Source organism: Colias philodice, chromosome 8 (assembly GCF_061535455.1).
Source record: "Colias philodice isolate Cphi_HAF_F1 chromosome 8, ilColPhil1 Martin Lab GWU primary, whole genome shotgun sequence".
NCBI classification, from domain to species: Eukaryota; Metazoa; Arthropoda; class Insecta; order Lepidoptera; family Pieridae; genus Colias; species Colias philodice.
This window is the reverse complement of record NC_143093.1, coordinates 10,976,352-10,994,766: the sequence shown is the minus strand read 5'-3', so window position 1 is coordinate 10,994,766 and position 18,415 is coordinate 10,976,352. Positions and strand designations below refer to the sequence as shown.

At 38.8% G+C, this 18,415-nt stretch overlaps 1 protein-coding gene across 1 annotated transcript in view; it reads left to right on the top strand.

The window, feature by feature from the left end:
• Positions 1-17,880, top strand: part of tty (tweety) — a 60,677-nt gene extending 42,797 nt beyond the window's left edge. Inside the window, exons 3-15 of the mRNA XM_089698528.1 lie at positions 5,409-5,484; positions 6,537-6,692; positions 8,497-8,625; positions 10,761-10,904; positions 11,250-11,462; positions 11,819-11,947; positions 13,182-13,319; positions 13,670-13,814; positions 14,478-14,623; positions 15,435-15,532; positions 16,029-16,199; positions 16,647-16,849; positions 17,394-17,880. Of these exons, the coding sequence (XP_089554654.1) occupies positions 6,558-6,692; positions 8,497-8,625; positions 10,761-10,904; positions 11,250-11,462; positions 11,819-11,947; positions 13,182-13,319; positions 13,670-13,814; positions 14,478-14,623; positions 15,435-15,532; positions 16,029-16,199; positions 16,647-16,818 (1,620 nt within the window). The 5' untranslated portion in view covers positions 5,409-5,484; positions 6,537-6,557 and the 3' untranslated portion in view covers positions 16,819-16,849; positions 17,394-17,880. The remainder of the gene's footprint in view (positions 1-5,408; positions 5,485-6,536; positions 6,693-8,496; positions 8,626-10,760; positions 10,905-11,249; positions 11,463-11,818; positions 11,948-13,181; positions 13,320-13,669; positions 13,815-14,477; positions 14,624-15,434; positions 15,533-16,028; positions 16,200-16,646; positions 16,850-17,393) is intronic.
• The last annotated feature ends 535 nt before the right edge of the window (positions 17,881-18,415 follow it).

The window sequence follows — 18,415 nt, the reverse complement described above, 5'->3', positions numbered from 1 at the left end:
CGGACAGGAAAACCCGTGAGCTATTCATGCTGAAATATAGTACTGTTTTAATTAAAGACGGGCTTGGTTTTAACGTCGTTTGTATGTTTCGTTTTGGTTGTTTGGGATCGGTTTGAATTTATGTGGAATGTATAGTTTTAGATGGTGTAAACTTAAGTTGGGTATTTAACATGATCTTTAGTTTTATTATAAACAGCTTATAAGAATCACGTTCAAAACTTTTGAATGTATGCTTCTACGAGTATTGTTCTCATCCTTATTTAGTGATTTGGTTTAACCTAATGCACATGAAATAGGTACTATTTATCTTATTCTCATAAATTAGCTCAATTACATGAATTATGACATAATACAAGTAAGAAACAGATAACCACATTTAAAGAATTGAACATATTGAGGTAAAATATAGAATGAAAAATTGTATGGAAAATGACTGGCTGGCGATAACGTAAAGTAGGTACGTGAGCTAAGCCGGGGGCGGAAGGCTAGTTCCTTCCATAAAAGATTATGGCGGGCTCTACGCACTGGGTATATATCGGGAAACTTAAGCGAGTTAAAATTTATTTCACTCTCAAAGTAAATACTGTTAACATTGACGCTCAAATATTTCAATAAAGTTTAATTAATACTAGCTTTAACATTTTCATCCGAAATCGGCTCAAGGCCAGGTTATCGGATAGGGGAGATATTCTAGAATAATTGGACGTCTAGTATGCAGATTATTCAATTAGCCAAGTGTGCCGGTTTGATTGGGCGCTTCCTCAGGAACCAAGGCATGGATTTGTTTCACGCAATGTTCCCGCGTGAACCGGTTGAGAATCTGGTCTTATATAGGACTGAGGGTTCGGAGGAAGTCCTGTTCCCGGTTCCCTAATGCCTGCTAAATGATATAGGCTGCTAAGCGGTGTGCGCTTGTGCGTACTGTTTTGTATATTAAGTTTTCAGGGTTTTTGGTTGGTATGTTCCAATTTGAGAAATAGAAGAACTTATACTAGTTCTTCACAGCTGATTTGCTTATCGATTCATGATGTTTGGCTATCTTATTATTTACTAGCTGCGCTTCGCGGTTTCACCCGCGTGGTTCCGCTGACCGCTCCTGTTGGTCTAAGCGTAATGATATATAGCCTGTATAATAGACATGAACATTGAACACACCTCGCACACCGGTTAATATTTTAGTAGGATAAATTGAAAAGGCGTTCCATTTTCACATGTGCACGTTGAAATGTACAGTCGAGTAATTAAATATAAAAATATGAATACAAGCGGGCGGGCCGGCGACGCGTCGTGCCGGAAAAATTGATATCGAAATAAATGGAAGCGAATTAAAATGGCGGAGCACTCGTGGGATTCTTCATTACGTACATTTGAGTGAATGGGAAGTCACATAATGTAAATTATATTGGGTTTAAATCACTTATCAGTGTGCGAATTTTGTGGAGTAGGTACTAGGTAGATATGTGGTTTTGCTGATAGCTGCGTTTGGTTTGTTGCTGATAACTAGTAGCCCTCCGTTTCGTCTTCATATGATGGTTATAGGTAATTATAGGACGAGGAATCAAGTGAAAAGGTGATCTCTATCATAAAATCATATTTACCAAACTTACGAACACTATTCGAGACTACGACGATTTCCACATTCTTGGTATCTACATCTCGTTAAATTCTATTTTAATAGCTTTATTTCTTGACTATTTGTTGCTATAGACGGAACGTAACATATCAAAACAATTATTTGAAGGATATAAGAGAAAACCAATAGTCTAAAATCGCCAAAAGTATAGAGAAATTCCGTACAAAGACAAAAAAGGATCATATTATTAAAGAGCGCACCAACATGGAACCCATAAATGATTATCAAGTACAGTAACAAATCCATTGTCGCCAGAAGCGTGTCAACACCAAATGGGTGACAATAGCGGCAGGACGTGTAACAAAACATTTGACAAGCTATTGTGGTCAATTCAAATGTTTGTATGACTTGATGATTTGGATCTAGCCGCTATACCTAATAGAGTGCTGTAGCGTTTACCTAATTAGGTGGAAGTTTTAATGGGTCAGAAGGTTTTCTTCCTTTGGAAAGCTTTTAAATGGAATTAAGTTTATGTGATACTAGCTGCGACCCGCGGTTTCACCAAATCCTAATGAAATATCAGAATATAAATAATCATAAATTACTCCTTATTACATAGTCGGTCCGGTCATTCCAGAGATAAGCCGGAACAAATAGACGGACAAAAATGATTCACGCATAAAAAACTGTTTTGATTCTATTGGTGGTTTTAACTTTTAAAATTCTCCTATGTAAATTGTTATGCATAAAGACGAATAACAAAACAACTATAATTGAAAACACGCAGCGTAGTTCGTAGTGAATAATATAATCCTTTTAAGGTACAAGATAAACTTGTGTTGTTTATATTTCAATGTTCTCTGCCCGCATAATAATACCATCGCCCCAAAAACAAAATATAAGGTTGTTTGCACAAAGTATTGATGTCGTTATTTTATAAACTCGAGGGACCACCCGCAGACAAATAGAAGTTATTTAACCTACTTTGAGGTTATATGAGAAAAAGGCGAAAATAATTTTATAGACTGCTTTGACTCTGCTTTAGGAATCCGGAAGAGTATTATGCTGAGTGCACATTATACTAGAGTGAAGAAGTTCGATGAATATTCATTCACTTGATGTGTACAATCTTTATTTTAAAACTCCTTAAGCGTTGTATGCTTTAATTTAAAATATAATACACCGTTATGAATAATAAGTAATTTTTGTGATCAAATTATTTCAAACATATCTGTAACGCATTATTAGGTTCAGAGCTAGACATCTACGAAACTATATTTTATACTAGGTTTCCGCCCGCGGCTTTGCCCGCGCAGTCAAAGAAAAAACCCGCATAGTTCCTGTTCCCGTGGGATATCCGGGATTGCGTCATTTTCCCGGGATAAAAAGTAGCCTATGTCCTTTCTCGGGTATCAAAATATCTCCATACCAAATTTCATGAAAATTGGTTCAGTAGTTTAGGCGTGATTGAGTTACTTTCGCATTTATAATATTAGTATGGATTTGTTGTTGCAGTAATAATACAGGCTTAAATACGTTCCCTATAGTGTTCTCAAATTGAATACACTGTCATTGGAACCATCCTTATTTCGCACAAAAAAAAAACTTGTCATAGTTTTTAAAATCTAATTTGAAACATTTAAGTTTGAATATTGAATTAGTTCGTCTAGTCCATAATCTGCGCGCAGCATTAGATGATTCATAAATACAGATTTATCTGTTCCAGATCAAAGAGTCGAGAACAGATGATCGTTTGTTTTTATAACCTCTCGATTTTATATCCGAACGGGTTATTATCGATTCTATATACGATTTGGAGATATAATCGATTTAGATATAATGCAATTTAGTTGTGAAGTACTAGTGGATGGAAATATATTCATTTTGTATTTGTTTACCGTTATTTTGTATTGGTAACTAGCGGTCCGCCCCGGCTTCGCCCGTGGTACACGTTTTCGTTTTCTCTACAAAAGAACCATCCTCGTACTTCAAGGAATACAATAAAAAAAGAATTATCGAAATCGGTTCAGCCGTTCTCGAGCTATGCGCTTACCAACACATTTTGCGATTCATTTTTATATATAAGAAGATTACATTACATTAACAAATAAATTTTAAATATGTATTGTATATCTATGTGTAGTAATAACAATATGTAGAAAATAGATGGTACGTTAAGAAGTTTGATACTAAATTAGTTATACCCGGGAACTGATGACACGATTTTCATATGAGCATTGGAAATTTTCAAAAGAAATTCAGTTTATTATTCATTATAAATGATATATCATTCGTATCAAAAACATAAATTACAATGATAATTATTAGCCTTAAAAAGTAATAAACATACGAATCTGGTTAATAAGTGCAGTGACCCAAACCTTATTTACAAGAAGCAAACCTCTTTTTGTACAATTTTCGGTAAGTGTAACGTAAACAAAAACAAACATCATTATTCAGTATTTACACGTGCGTATTACATAAATGGAGTTGTGATATTTTATTCAAAATGGCGAATGGTGTCCATAAGGCGGATCCACACAGAGCGAGCAGCCTCGCTTTCTGCGGTCATATCCATACTGATCGAGCTACTTCGTGCAGCAATGACTTCGCGAGGCTGCTCGCTCAGAATGGACTCGCGTAAGGGTGCTTTTCGACCAGAGATGTGCGAGGTTGCGTAGCGCGGGATGTGTTTGTACAAACCAATCATACCATCATTTATCGTTTGAAGCGATACTATTTTCCTCGGTCGAGTAAAGGATTATTAAACGGCACGGTGTAGCGTGGTGAGCAGCTCCGCGCAGCAATGCTTCGCGAGGCAGCTCGCTCTGTGTTAACCTGCCTAATGAATAATGGGAACTAGTATGTCGATGCAAAAAGCGTTTAAACGGTTATAATATGATGCGGAATGAAGGGTATTTGGGCGAAATAAGGATAGGTGTTTTTGTTAATGTTATTAATTGATGTCATGAACAGGGTGTTTTTGTGCTCAAATAGGGGACATTTTAGTTTTGTCTGGTAAACTGTCTTATTTTTTAGGGGCTGATAAGAACTAATTATGGAAATCCATAAAACCGTTCATAGCTAGACCGACCATATGCACGCGAATTTCCATACATATGACAAGCGCGACTGACGTACGCACTGATGGTCGGTGAAGCTCTGCAACCGGCCTTAATCAAACGAGTTTAGGATTCACGTATCAACATAGAAATTGATTACGTGCTTTCTATGTCTAGGAATAGAGAACGGGTTGCACCGGTGTGAGTCAGTGATGATCGGACCTAGATTCTAGGTACAGATTCTAGGCTAGGAATTGTAAGCTGGTTTTGTGTGGGTGTTTATTGAATTAGGTTTTTATAGATTTAGACGACTGATTGTAATTTGTAAGATTTATTACTTGTACCAATATTAAATATTAAGGAATAGCAATGATCTGGGACCTAGATAAATATACTAGGCTAGTAATTTTAAGTATTGAATTAAGTTTTTATGGATTTAGACGGCTTTAGATGGTTATGGATCATAAAATTCGATCAGACTTTAATAATCATAGTTCGTTACAAGTGAAAAAAAAAATAAGTGTGTGTGTTTTGATAAAAAATTGAGATTTAATTAAGAAAACAACACATAATATAACTACAGTAGTTATATATTTGCTGTCAATACTTTTTTTTGTTATTATGTACCTACACAATTTCAATTTAATACTTTTCAATTCCTTATTTATTCTTAATAGTTAACAGTGAGGTAATCTTCCATCTTCCATTAGTTATAAATATTGTTACAGATGTTTTTCACAACGATCCACTTAACGACCATTGAATTGTTACAGATGCGTTCCCGATAGAGATATGACTCCAGCTGCGTAACGGGTTATGGCGTAAAGCGCGGGAAGTGACATTTTTCCGGTAAGTTAAAAAAAAAATTGACGTTTGGTGCACAGATAATGTAGACTTATTATTATAGACTTATTATTATCGGTGTGTAGATTAAAAAGTAAGGTGACGCATGTGTTTTTAGACTTACTAGCAAATAATTCTAATTTGGGTGGAATCATAAAAAAAGAAGAAGAAGAAGTAATTCTAAACGAAATATTAAATGAACAACAATTTTAAAATATACTTAGCTTATTTATAACAGAACCACCTTTCAGTATATTACATGCATGATACCTACTAAAAACACTTTAAATTCTAGAATTGCATATAGTTAACTAAAATTTTACTTAGGTAGATTGCTTTTGTTGTAAAATATTATTCTTTATGACTGTATCAATAGGAATTCAAGTTACATTTAGTTTAAGACAAGTTTAAGACATATTATGTTGCGACGAATATTTGCGTACTATAAAATAAATGTTATTTTGTTGATTCTAAATAGGACGTTATTTGCAATAGTAACCAATGATTTGAAATATGTATTTGTTGGTTCATAACTTAGATTACAAAATAAAAGGGTTCATAATCTTAATTTGATCATTTTAATTTATGTGGTTTGAAACTTTTATCCAAGTCTTAAATTATTGAATATGAGATTCAATTGATTTTCAATAGTTTTGTCTCTTATTCCTATAATAACAGGGACGAAATCATCCGCTATACAGAGATGTATTGTGATAGCAAAGGTTCGTATAATTGTAATAAACGTAATAATTCGTATAAAAGTTTTATTATAATAAATTGTGTCTAAAGCTGAATAAATTCGTGTACAAACGCCATTGTAACAGTGTAATATAAATTAGTGTGAACACAGGCTCCTGAAAAACAGTTTACAACTATATTAGGAGCCTGGGTCATTAAATTTCTGTAAGATATATCTAATGGTGCAAATAAATGATTTATTTATTTATTATTTATTAATTGAGATGAAATTGTTGTGCATCTTCTAACTTATTCCTATCAGAAAAGGGATGATATCGTACAGAAGTCAGTGAGATAAGCAGAGATTTGAATACCCACAGGTGTGAGCTTGAACAGCTGGCATGGGCGCGTCGGGCGGGTCGGACGAGTTCGTGCCGCCGCGGCTTTCGCGGCTGCTGCACGCGCTGCCGCACATCAACGTCACGCTGCACCGCGTCAACGACACCTTCGCGCCCAACTCGCCGATATACCTTGAGGTGAGTGTCTAGAGTATTTAGCCTTATCTGTTGTCTCTTGAAAATATCACTCTAGTAGTAAATAACATCATACCATAGCGAAACTTTCAAACTCCACCCTCGAATGATAATGACTAACTGACTTTGATCAGTTGCTTGTAGGATTCGTTTAAAAGACACATTGAAAAATATACCTTGAGAATTCAAACAGCACAAGGGAATATGAGCTGGCTTCTTTTTTAGATCTGACTACTTAGAAAATCGTACAATGCATTTAAATCACCTTGATAATGCATGTTGATGGGGTCTAAACCTGGTATCTATCTCTTAAAAAGCTATAGGACATTAGGGACATTGAAATGATGTAAAATGATACGTAAAACTCATACTCATCGATATTTAAATGAGGTGGAGGGATAAAAGAAAAGATACAATGTCATACACAAGAGGTCCTTCGAGATCGTACCTAAAGGTTAAGTATTCAATGTCACGAGGCGCATAATCGCCTTGATGTCCCTCATTACCAATATGTTAACCTAAATCACCAAGTTATATAGCTTTAATAAGAATAAAAGATAGGCTTGTCGAAGTATAAGTTCCCCAAAAGTGACTCATATTATTGTGTTACACTCACAAAAAATTACATTTGTTAGTCAAGTAGTGGAGAGAGTGGTTTTACCAAGATACAGGTTTGATCCGTAGTATGATTCACTAGGAAGAGAATTTAGAGATTTCCGGGTAATGGTATGGTGTAGAAAAGTTGGTATAAGAAACAGTTAGAAACGCTATGATTGAAGTTGTTATTCAATTGAAATCCATACTAATATTATAAATGCGAAAGTAACTCTGTCTGTCTGTTACTCAATCACGCCTTAACTACTGAACCAATTTGCATGAAATTTGGTATAGAGATATTTTGATACCCGAGAAAGGACATAGGATAGGTTTTTATCCCGGAAATCCCACGGGAACGGGAACTATGCGAGTTTTTCTTTGACTGCGCGGGCGATGCCGCGGGTGGAAAGCTAGTGTAGTATAAAGTAGGACAAACACTCGTATAAAATACAAAATATATGTCCTAATTTCTTGTAACATAGGTTTTATGTTACAAAAAATAGCCTATATTAAAATCATATTAACCCAGATGTTCTGGGAAGTTGGCCCAGTTCAACAACTGCTGACACGATGCGAATTTTCATCATGGCCGAGTGTTAGCATTGAATAGCATTAAAATAATAGACTACGTGTCCATGATTAAATGGTTGAGCTTTTATGAATAGCAGGAAGTAAAAACAAAACGTAATTCAGAGCACGTTACTAGCTATGAACATCTATATAAAGAAGAATAGTATAAATAGGTACATTATATGCATACAATTAAAGAAAATCGATCAGTGAAACAAATGTATAATGCATCTGCCCCTTACCTGGACATGGGACTTCACTTATATGCATACAGGATTGTACATTTTATATCTATTGTAATTATTATTCTCAGATTACTTTATTAAGCTTCTTAAAAAAGGTTTTATTCAATCAATTAATTATATGGTATTTCCTTGTACTTAATTAACTACCTTCCTGGGAACGGAGATTTTCTTGGTTCAACGTTCCTTATGACCTAATTGCTGGAAGGAAAATTAATCATTGAAACAGACGTGATACATTTCACGTCTGTTTTTACTTACTACTACCCTATACTCTGGTAAAGCTGATTAGTCAGCTAAAATTATTGACGACCATGTCTATTATCCTCAAAAGTTCAACGACTGTTATCGTTAAGGCGACACAGGACTTTTATAACTTTTATCCTCTAAAATTCCAGAGCCTCGGAATCCTCGGTTCGATCCCTGGCGCTTGGCTGATCCTCACACTGACGGTGCTGCTCATATACCTGCTCACGAGATGCTGCGACAGGAAGCAACGCCCGCCCAAGAGTATCACTGCGCTCAAGGTAGGATTAGACCTATTCTAAAGTTCTTCTATAGGTGTAGGGTGTAGAAGTATTACCCGGGTCACACACTTGTGAACATTTTCACAACATTCTTGCAAAGTTTTTAATGTGTATTCATTATATTAATGTAAGTAGAGCCACTAACTTGTGAAAAAAATATTTGTGGGCATATTCGTGCGAATGTGAGTGACCGGCATGTGACATATTCACCTTAAAAAATAAAAATACTATAAATCATTTTATGTAAAATGTTTTATGGAAACAATATCGTGGCAAATACATTCCTACCGTCTTTACTATATAATTAATGTTGTTGTTATGCTTTTTCATTACCGCTCCACATTTTTTGTCCCTTTTGTTCCTATGACAAAGAGAAATAGCTATAATTCACTACTTCCGAGTAAATACAATTAATTTACGAAAAGGAATTTTCTAAAAACGTACGAAGCCGTTATTTAAGTGTTGCTGCACGCAATAATAAAATTAAGCAATATGTCAGCATGGAATTTAGATTGAGTGCACTTCGCCTGTAAAACAATACTAAATAGTGGGATATTTTTAGTTCCATTGGTTTGTATATTAGCTAGGGCTGCCACTAATTATTTTTAATGAGAGTATTAGCAAGTTTACTAGAGTTTGAGTTGCCTCTACTAAAACGGACACATATTTTTAGTTAAAAAAAGCATTTTAATATCAATATACTTATTAATGTTTCGTCAAAAGCCATATAAAATTAGCTGTGATATTATTACAATAAGTATTTTGAAAAGTTATATTAATTAGCATTAAAACGTAAGAGACATTCTATATCTGTTAAGAAAATTATATTATTTAAGTGAAAATAATCGAAGATCTATACTGTCTGTTAAAATAATTATGTTGTTGATAACCCTACATTAGCTGGTAGGATCATCAAACGGTTCCCACAGTGAAGTAACCCCACATGTGTGAGCTGTTAGTCTCGATATTAAACTATATACGATTTATTGAATTCACAACCAATATAACTGAAGAGTTTATAGTTTAATTTCGATTTTTATTTCACTCTTTATTGATTGGATCGTTTGGAAAAGTATTAAAATTTGTAGTTTGGTAAATCATGGATTGATAGAATTATTTTTGACATCATTGAATTATTTTTGACATCAGTGATTTGTTTTGATATTTCTAGATGAAACTATAGTTAAAAATTATGTTGAAAACGTTGTTTTTTTTTAAATTAAATGGAACTAGTGAAGCAAAGAAGGTGAATTTAAATGCTCAGTTTTAGTTTTATTTATAACAGACTAGCGGTCCGCCCCGGCTTCGCCCGTGGTACATATTTCGCAATAAAAAGTAGCCTATGTCCTTTCTCGGGTATCAAAATATCTCCATACCAAATTTCATGCAAATTGGTTCAGTAGTTTAGGCGTGATTGAGTAACAGACAGACAGACAGAGTTACTTTCGCATTTATAATATTAGTATGGATATGCAAAAAATGTTACATGGGAATATTATCTTGAAGAAACAAAAAAAAATCCTAACAATACAAACATAAAAAATCCTAGGGGACAATTCACGCCATCTACTAAGAGACGCTAGAATATCTCGTCTTGACCCATATAACTACAACTTAGCCTACATGTTTTTAGGTCATCCATCTGCATATTAAATTGCTGCAAATCGATTTAGTTTTTTAATAAAAGATTACTTTGCACAAGCGAGCAGCGGGGAACTTTTTCATTGATGTAAATTGAAAAAGTTCAACATTACGTTGGAACTTTTGCATTTATAATGTTTTTTATTGATTCACAACTTTAAATGAACATATTGTTAACATTACATATGAGGAACATTACATTAGTGGTGTTATTTCAAAATTTAGTCTACCCCCATAGTAAAAAATTCAATATTTTATTATAACAACTGATTGTACAATAATCCTATTTGCAATTTTAATCACAATGCGCAATGCTATAAATCATACATAAATTGTTGTTCATCATTATGAGTCTTATTTGTTTCCACTGCAGGGACACGGGATCGTTAGCGACCTCATATGAGAGTTAAGGCCATTATCCACCATGCTGCCCCAGTGCTCGTTGACAGATGTCGTTGAACATTTGCCATTCATGTTTATTCAATAATTTTCAGATAACTCTAATGATACTGTCGGTGCTCTGTTGCGGCGCGATCGGCGTTGGTCTCTTCGGCAATGATGACCTTCATAACGCGATGCTGCAGAGCATCCAGGCTGGTAACCAGCTCGCTGCACTGGTTAACACTGTTAAGAATCAGGTAATTTATGGGAGCTATAGATTTAGTGGAATTAGAAGTAGATATGATATGGTCGATTTTTTTTTATGATAAGATCTTTGTAATATTTTTTGTTCTTTTAATAACATAGTGCCTACTTGTAGGATGAAATTTTCAAATTGTCGAATGATAAAAATAAAGTAGTTTCTAGTCTTTATTGGACACCAATTTACAGGACTTCACAAAATACACTATTTGAGAACTAATCGGTTTATCCAGATTTCAGCAGTTGACAGACAGAACTGTCCAAATATGTGTTTTGCACTAAACCAAATTATGATCCTGACAAAAAAGAAATGTAAATAATGCGTGGTAACTAATTTCCAGTCAAGCATACTAGAAGAAGCGATGGGTTCCCGCGCTCGAGCACCTCTAGCTCGACTTGCTGATGCACTAGACGCGCCCGTCGCGAACCAGACAGCGCTGGGCACGCTGCTGAGAGCGCTGTCAGCGCTGCGCAATAATGCCAGCGCGGCCGCTTCAGCCGCTGACAACCTGCGGCGTCCGCTGGCAGCGCTGAATCTGGACGCGTTCATGAAGGTAAGCGCTGTTTGTGCTGCTCATCGTCACGACAGTATAATCTCCCAGCGTCAACCCCCTATTTAGCCATCAACTTCTACACTTAGTATAAATATTCTTTGTGGTCCTTCAAGCCGGATCTTATCAATTCTTTCGATTTGTGTCGCGAAATAAACATAAACATAAATGTATTTCAAAATTTGAAACTGTTAAATTGAATATTAAAGTATATTTATTGTTGTGATTACATTTTATATCTTTTTTAAATTGTTCAATAATTATTACTGGTCCTTCGAGCCGGATCTAACCAATTTTTCTTTTAAAACATTACTATATTTTTATTATCATAAAACTAATGAAATTTGTCGTGTTTCCAGCGGCTTTGGATCTGGGAGGCAGCTCGGTGGGCGGGCGGCATGGCCGGCTGGTGCTGCGGCGGCGCCGTGTGCGTGGCGCTGCTGGCCGCCGCCGCCAGGCGCTCGCGGCGCGCGCTGCTGCTGCTGTGTGTGAGTGTTGGCTGTGCTGTGGGAGCGGGCCGGGCTGCAGGCGGGCTGGTGCTGCGGCGGCGCCGTGTGCGTGGCGCTGCTGGCCGCCGCCGCCAGGCGCTCGCGGCGCGCGCTGCTGCTGCTGTGTGTGAGTGTTGGCTGTGCTGTGGGAGCGGGCCGGGCTGCAGGCGGGCTGGTGCTGCGGCGGCGCCGTGTGCGTGGCGCTGCTGGCCGCCGCCGCCAGGCGCTCGCGGCGCGCGCTGCTGCTGCTGTGTGTGAGTGTTGGCTGTGCTGTGGGAGCGGGCCGGGCTGCAGGCGGGCTGGTGCTGCGGCGGCGCCGTGTGCGTGGCGCTGCTGGCCGCCGCCGCCAGGCGCTCGCGGCGCGCGCTGCTGCTGCTGTGTGTGAGTGTTGGCTGTGCTGTGGGAGCGGGCCGGGCTGCAGGCGGGCTGGTGCTGCGGCGGCGCCGTGTGCGTGGCGCTGCTGGCCGCCGCCGCCAGGCGCTCGCGGCGCGCGCTGCTGCTGCTGTGTGTGAGTGTTGGCTGTGCTGTGGGAGCGGGCCGGGCTGCAGGCGGGCTGGTGCTGCGGCGGCGCCGTGTGCGTGGCGCTGCTGGCCGCCGCCGCCAGGCGCTCGCGGCGCGCGCTGCTGCTGCTGTGTGTGAGTGTTGGCTGTGCTGTGGGAGCGGGCCGGGCTGCAGGCGGGCTGGTGCTGCGGCGGCGCCGTGTGCGTGGCGCTGCTGGCCGCCGCCGCCAGGCGCTCGCGGCGCGCGCTGCTGCTGCTGTGTGTGAGTGTTGGCTGTGCTGTGGGAGCGGGCCGGGCTGCAGGCGGGCTGGTGCTGCGGCGGAGACATGGCATTTTGGCATTTTTTTCAGTTTTAAATGACGATTTTAGACTTTTTTATGTGACATTTTAGGCGCGCTGAGAGTAAAATTTCGCGTCATGGCAATACCGTCACGTCATGGAGTAAGGCGACGTATTTTAGTATCTTTGAATTTTACCAAAAAAGTTTCACTTCTGACACGTGTACACAGCACACACACTCTATTTTATACATAACTTAGATTTATATTACTTAATTTGAACTTTTATTGAATATTCTCTCGACGTCTAAAACCATTTACATCTACCCACATTTTGATTTAAAATTTTAACTTTTACCGATTATTGAGTGTCAAGATTTTGAACTTATTAATATTTTATTTCAGTGTAATATCACGATTTCGAACTTATTTATATTTTATTTCATATCCATACAGGTGTGTGCGCTAGGTGCGCTAGTAGCATGCTGGGCGGCAAGTGCGGCGCTGGTTGCGGGCTCGGTGGCAGCTGCGGACGCGTGCCAAGACCCCGCACGGGCCATCGCACTGTACGCACCGCATAGATTGCCGCTTGATGTATGTATACAATGGGGGAAAGGGTTTATATTGAATAAGGGATAGGAAAAAAAACTGATTTTATAAAGTTTAAATAAACAGTATGTTTTGTTTTATTCGTCGATCAATAACTGAATATTCAATACGAAAATCTAAACTATTTCTTCACATATTTAAGTGTTTTTGCGACAGGTGTAGTTCCGAAATGTCATGTAATATTGAAAAAAAAAAATGTTGTCAAGGTGCAAATCTGGAAGGATTAATGTCTTCTAAAACTTTAATAAATAACAAGTAACATAACAACTCAGCCAACAAACTGCGGAGACCTCCCGAACCAACATTAATTAATATTTTTTTATTTAATATTCCAGATGGTCCACTACTACCTGTCTTGCAAGGTGTCCCGTGAAAACGTGCTCACAGCTGAACTGCGCAACGCACAGCGCGCGGTGGTAGCTGTGCGGCAGGCGCTGGCTGTGCTGTCTCGTGGCGCTCCACAGCTGTTCAACGATCCCGGTCAGTTTGTGTGTTTGTGTGTCTGTACCTTTGTTAGGTTTCGGTAAGTAACAGCTGAGCTGCGCAACGCACAGCGCGCGGTGGTAGCTGTGTGGTAGTGTAAATTGTAACGTATTTTTGCTGATAGATAAGCTTAATAAATCAGGAAAATGGCCATTAAAGTTATTTGGTGTAGTTTGCAAGGGATTTGTGTATCCGGCTCAAAGGATCAAATTATAGGTCCTTCGAGCCGGATGTGATTATTTTTTTTTCAATATCTAAGTGTATATTTTGATATAATGGTTTCGTTTAGTTGTAGAGTTTTCGAGGAACATGGAACAACGATTTATAGTTCTAGTCCCTCGGGCTGTATTTCAAATTTTATTTGAATTCCTGAGTAATTTCGTTTGCATTTAATGATTTGGTTTAGTTTTTAACGTGTACATTATTTCTTTACTTAATATTTATCCGGCTTAAAGAACCCGTAGTTTTGGTCCTTCGAGCCAGATCTTATAAATAATGTTGCAATTCATTTATAAGTTTTCTTTTTATATTTATTATTTTAATGAAAGAAATCATATTGATTTTAATAATAAATTTTATTCATTGCTTCTAAAATCTAAACTTCAGTATAAAAAAAATTTCGTTCTCGTATTAACAATATTTTTTTATTATTTTATACAGGTCTGCAGCCGGCCCTGGGGGCGCTGGGCGCGGGCACGGGCGAAGCGGAACGTGCGCTCGTGTCGCTGAGCAGCGCGCTCGAGTGCCGCATGGCACGGGCGTACTTCGTGACTGCCGCACGGGCTGCGTGCGACGCGGGGCTACAGGTGTGTACTTGACCAAAATATTTAGAGGCGTTAATGTATAATAATATCATTGTCTTTTGTTCAGTAAAGGACGTCCCACGGGTGAAACGATCAACGACGAATTTTTTGAACTGAAAACTTCTTTAGCGGCGTTGGGTATAAAATCTTAAACTCGCGTCAGGATACGTGGCCTGATCGATAAAGCGTAAGACGGCTGTTTTTTTTTTGCCCTTATATTCCATGCGTAAGACGGATACCATTCCAAAATATCAAACATGCTGAACGTTAATAATCAAGTTTTCACTTCTGCTGGCACTCCCGGAGTGCAACCCATCTTTTTTTTTATTACATAAGGTTGCTAATTAAAATAGCACCTTAACAAATTACAATCTAGCCTACAAGACTAATAAGTAATTTTATGTTAACCTAAATTTCTAAGTAACTTATTCTAAGAGAGTGTCCATTGTCACTTGCTTGCTGTTAAGGGGAAGTAAGTCACTTTGCTCGTGTGCTTTGGTAAAACGACGTGATCGACGATGAATTTACAATATCAATTGTATCGCTTATAAACTCTGCCTAGTACGCGTAGGCAGAGTTATGCATCGGACAATTTTTGAGGATAATTCTAGACATTTATTCAAGGTCAAAAATGGTGTAAAACAACATAATAATAGAAATTAAGGGTGCTGTGCTTCAATTAGGGCGCCAAATGAAAATATATTTATTTTCTTTTTGTATTTTTGTACATTTAAATGTCATATTTTTTTGTAATGTGTCCTTCTCCTCAATCGGTATTCATGTGTGAAAGGTATTGAAATGTCATTTTTTGCAGGCTTTAAGCCTTCAGCTGCTGGCAGCTGTGGTGGCCGGGTTTCTCTTCACAGCCATCGTGTTGGTCGATTCGCATGCTTGGATTTATATCAACACTAAGTAAGTTATTCGATTATCACAATATGAGGGTAGTTTGAGATTATATTAAAATTTATGTTATCTTATTGCGATTATCTACTGTAAGGATATATTTTAAAGTTATATATTATTTTTGTTTCTTTTTTCATTATAACACCATGTTGATTATCACAATATGACGAGAATAGTTGGAGATTCACGTATAAATTATAAATAAAAAAAATTGGAATAAGATGTGTTAAAAATACAATAGAATGTAAACGATGAGGGTAATTTGTTGTTTTTACCTCTTTTTTAAAGTGAAACTTTTATTACATCGTCTCAAACTTTTTGGTCTGTGTAGCGCATGTCGCGTGAAGGTCGGCTGCCGAGGTATAAAGCAGTGTTCGGAACCGTACGATAAGTTTCACTTTTACCGTGGTTTCATAAAACCACACAACATTTTATTTTTGTTCAAAACGAATCTTAATTTCAATTTTCAGCAACTTTTGTTATCTAACCCCCTATTTATCCCCAGACGAGCGTCCCCAGCGGAAGAACAAGCGCCGTTCCTAGCGGGTGCAGCGTGCGGGCCCGCAGCCGCCCGCACGCTGTCCCGCCCGGCGCCCTTCCCGAACGGCAAGCCGCCGTCATACAGCGCGGCTGTGCAGCTCATGGACCTGAGTGAACGGGAAAGGGAACGGCCAAGGTATGGGGGGGGGATTAGAAATAGAAATAGTGTTTTATTTGCCACAAATTACAAAAATATAAATCTTAATAATCTAACACAGAACAGGAAAAAAAAATACATATATAATAATATGATGATTTAATAAAAATTAGAAAAAAAATAACGGAACAAATTATGGCGGGTTTCACCGCTCTATTTGATCATTGTTGGCGTAAAATTATGCATTACTTATCGTTCAAAATGATAAATAAGTAAACGTACGTATAACAAGCTAGTAACAGAATAAGCTGTGAAACTTCTTGTTTTGTTTTGTCATGTAAAACTTTCATGTCACTCCTGAGTCAAACATTCTGTTATTAATGTTTGACTCAGAATATATACATATATTGTCTAACAGTTGTGTTGTTATTTACTCTCTTTTTTATATGTACGTATTCACACACGTCACAATACACCTACCCGCAGATCTCGCGTATCCGGCAGCGCGACCCTCGGCCGCAACAGTGGCGGAGCCCTAGGGGGCGCGCTGGGCGGAGCCCTGGGCGGCTCGCACACACTGGGCAGGGCTCCGCACAACGGCAAGTACGCGACACTCAGCAAGCAGTGCAAGACGCTCGAGAGCAACGACTTCTACTGAGAACGGCCTGGCGGCGCGCCCGAGCCTGCTGGTGCGTTTGTATAACATCATAACTTAGTCAATCACATTTTAATTTTCTCGCCCGCATTTACTTAGTCGCACACGTAAAATAACTACTTACACGCTAACTCACTCGGTAATCCACTTACACGCTAACTCATTCGCTAATCCACTTACACGCTAACTCATTTGCTAATCCACTTACACGCTCACTCATTCGCTCACGGCGTTGAATAAATGAATGGTTAAGTTTGTATTTGGTTATTTTTAACGTGGCACACGTGGCAGATGAAGTTTCAGTATTTTTGATAAACCTTAACTCTCAATTGATTCATTATTTCAAATATTTACAACGAGACTTGATACACACCACCATTAAATTAATTATTTTAATCACTTTTTACCATAAAATATATACTTAAGCATTTAGCTCAAAATTTCAAACATGTCAAACTCCAACTCAAACTTAAACATTTATTTATTCAATTAGACTTCTTCTCCACTTTTGAATCGTTTTTTTTACATTTATTGTCTAACATGAAATACACTACTAACGTATTATGTCCTAATTGCAGGTCAAGCGGGGCGCACGGCCAGCCTGAACCGGTTCGACCCGAAGTACGCGTCGTTCGGCCCCCGCGCGCCGCGCCCCCGCCCGCCCGCGCCGCCCCCCCTCGCCACCTTCTCCCCCCCGCGGGACAAGTTCGCGACGCTCCGGCCCCAGAGACGGGACCCGCAGCCCCTCTCCGCGGCGGCCCTGGACTACCGCAGCCTGCAGCGGCCGCGCCGAGAGCGGGACAGAGATAGGCCCGAGCGGCAGGAGCGACAAGGACAAGAGAGACCCGATCGACCAGACCGACCCGAACGACCCGAAAGACCAGATCGGGTTGAAAGACCAGATAGAGTTGAGAGACAAGATAGGGTTGAGAGGCAATTGCGTCGCCCAAGACCCGAGCGACATGATGCAAGGGATCTATACGCGGTGACGGAGTTGTAGTGCCGGCTCAGGATGTGCGACCAAAACTGCCGCCATGATGTTGTGTAATGGATTTTGTTAAAGTGATTAAAAAAGTTGTGTTGTGACTGAGAAAAAGGGGGTTTAACCCATTGAGCCCCGAGCGGCCCGATCGGGCCACGACACAATAGATTGTGATTCCGGGGGCTGATGGATTAAAGAATTGTTGTGACCGCCTCCTTGGTTCGTATGAACGTAGAATGGTGGTCCTAGGTTTGATTCCATGTTGGGACGAAAAATAATGTCCCTGTCTAGCAGGACACAAGGCTCATCACCTATTTTAAAGATAAAGGGATTAAATGCATGTAGCATCAAATAATGTAAACCCGAGGCAATAGTGGATGCAATTAAAATTTGTTGTGTCAATAAATGATCTGCTTAAATAGTTATCAATTACGTTGTATTTAAGAATGAAATCAGCAATAGAAAATATTTATCGTTAGATATAAACTGTGTCATAAAATAATAGAAACTAAAATTCAGCTATTAACCGTGTCAGTAATGGATGCAAAAAAACAATGTTTATTCTGTAATTTTCCCCTCTTCTATGCAACGAAATAGTCATAATTCGATTGCATGTAA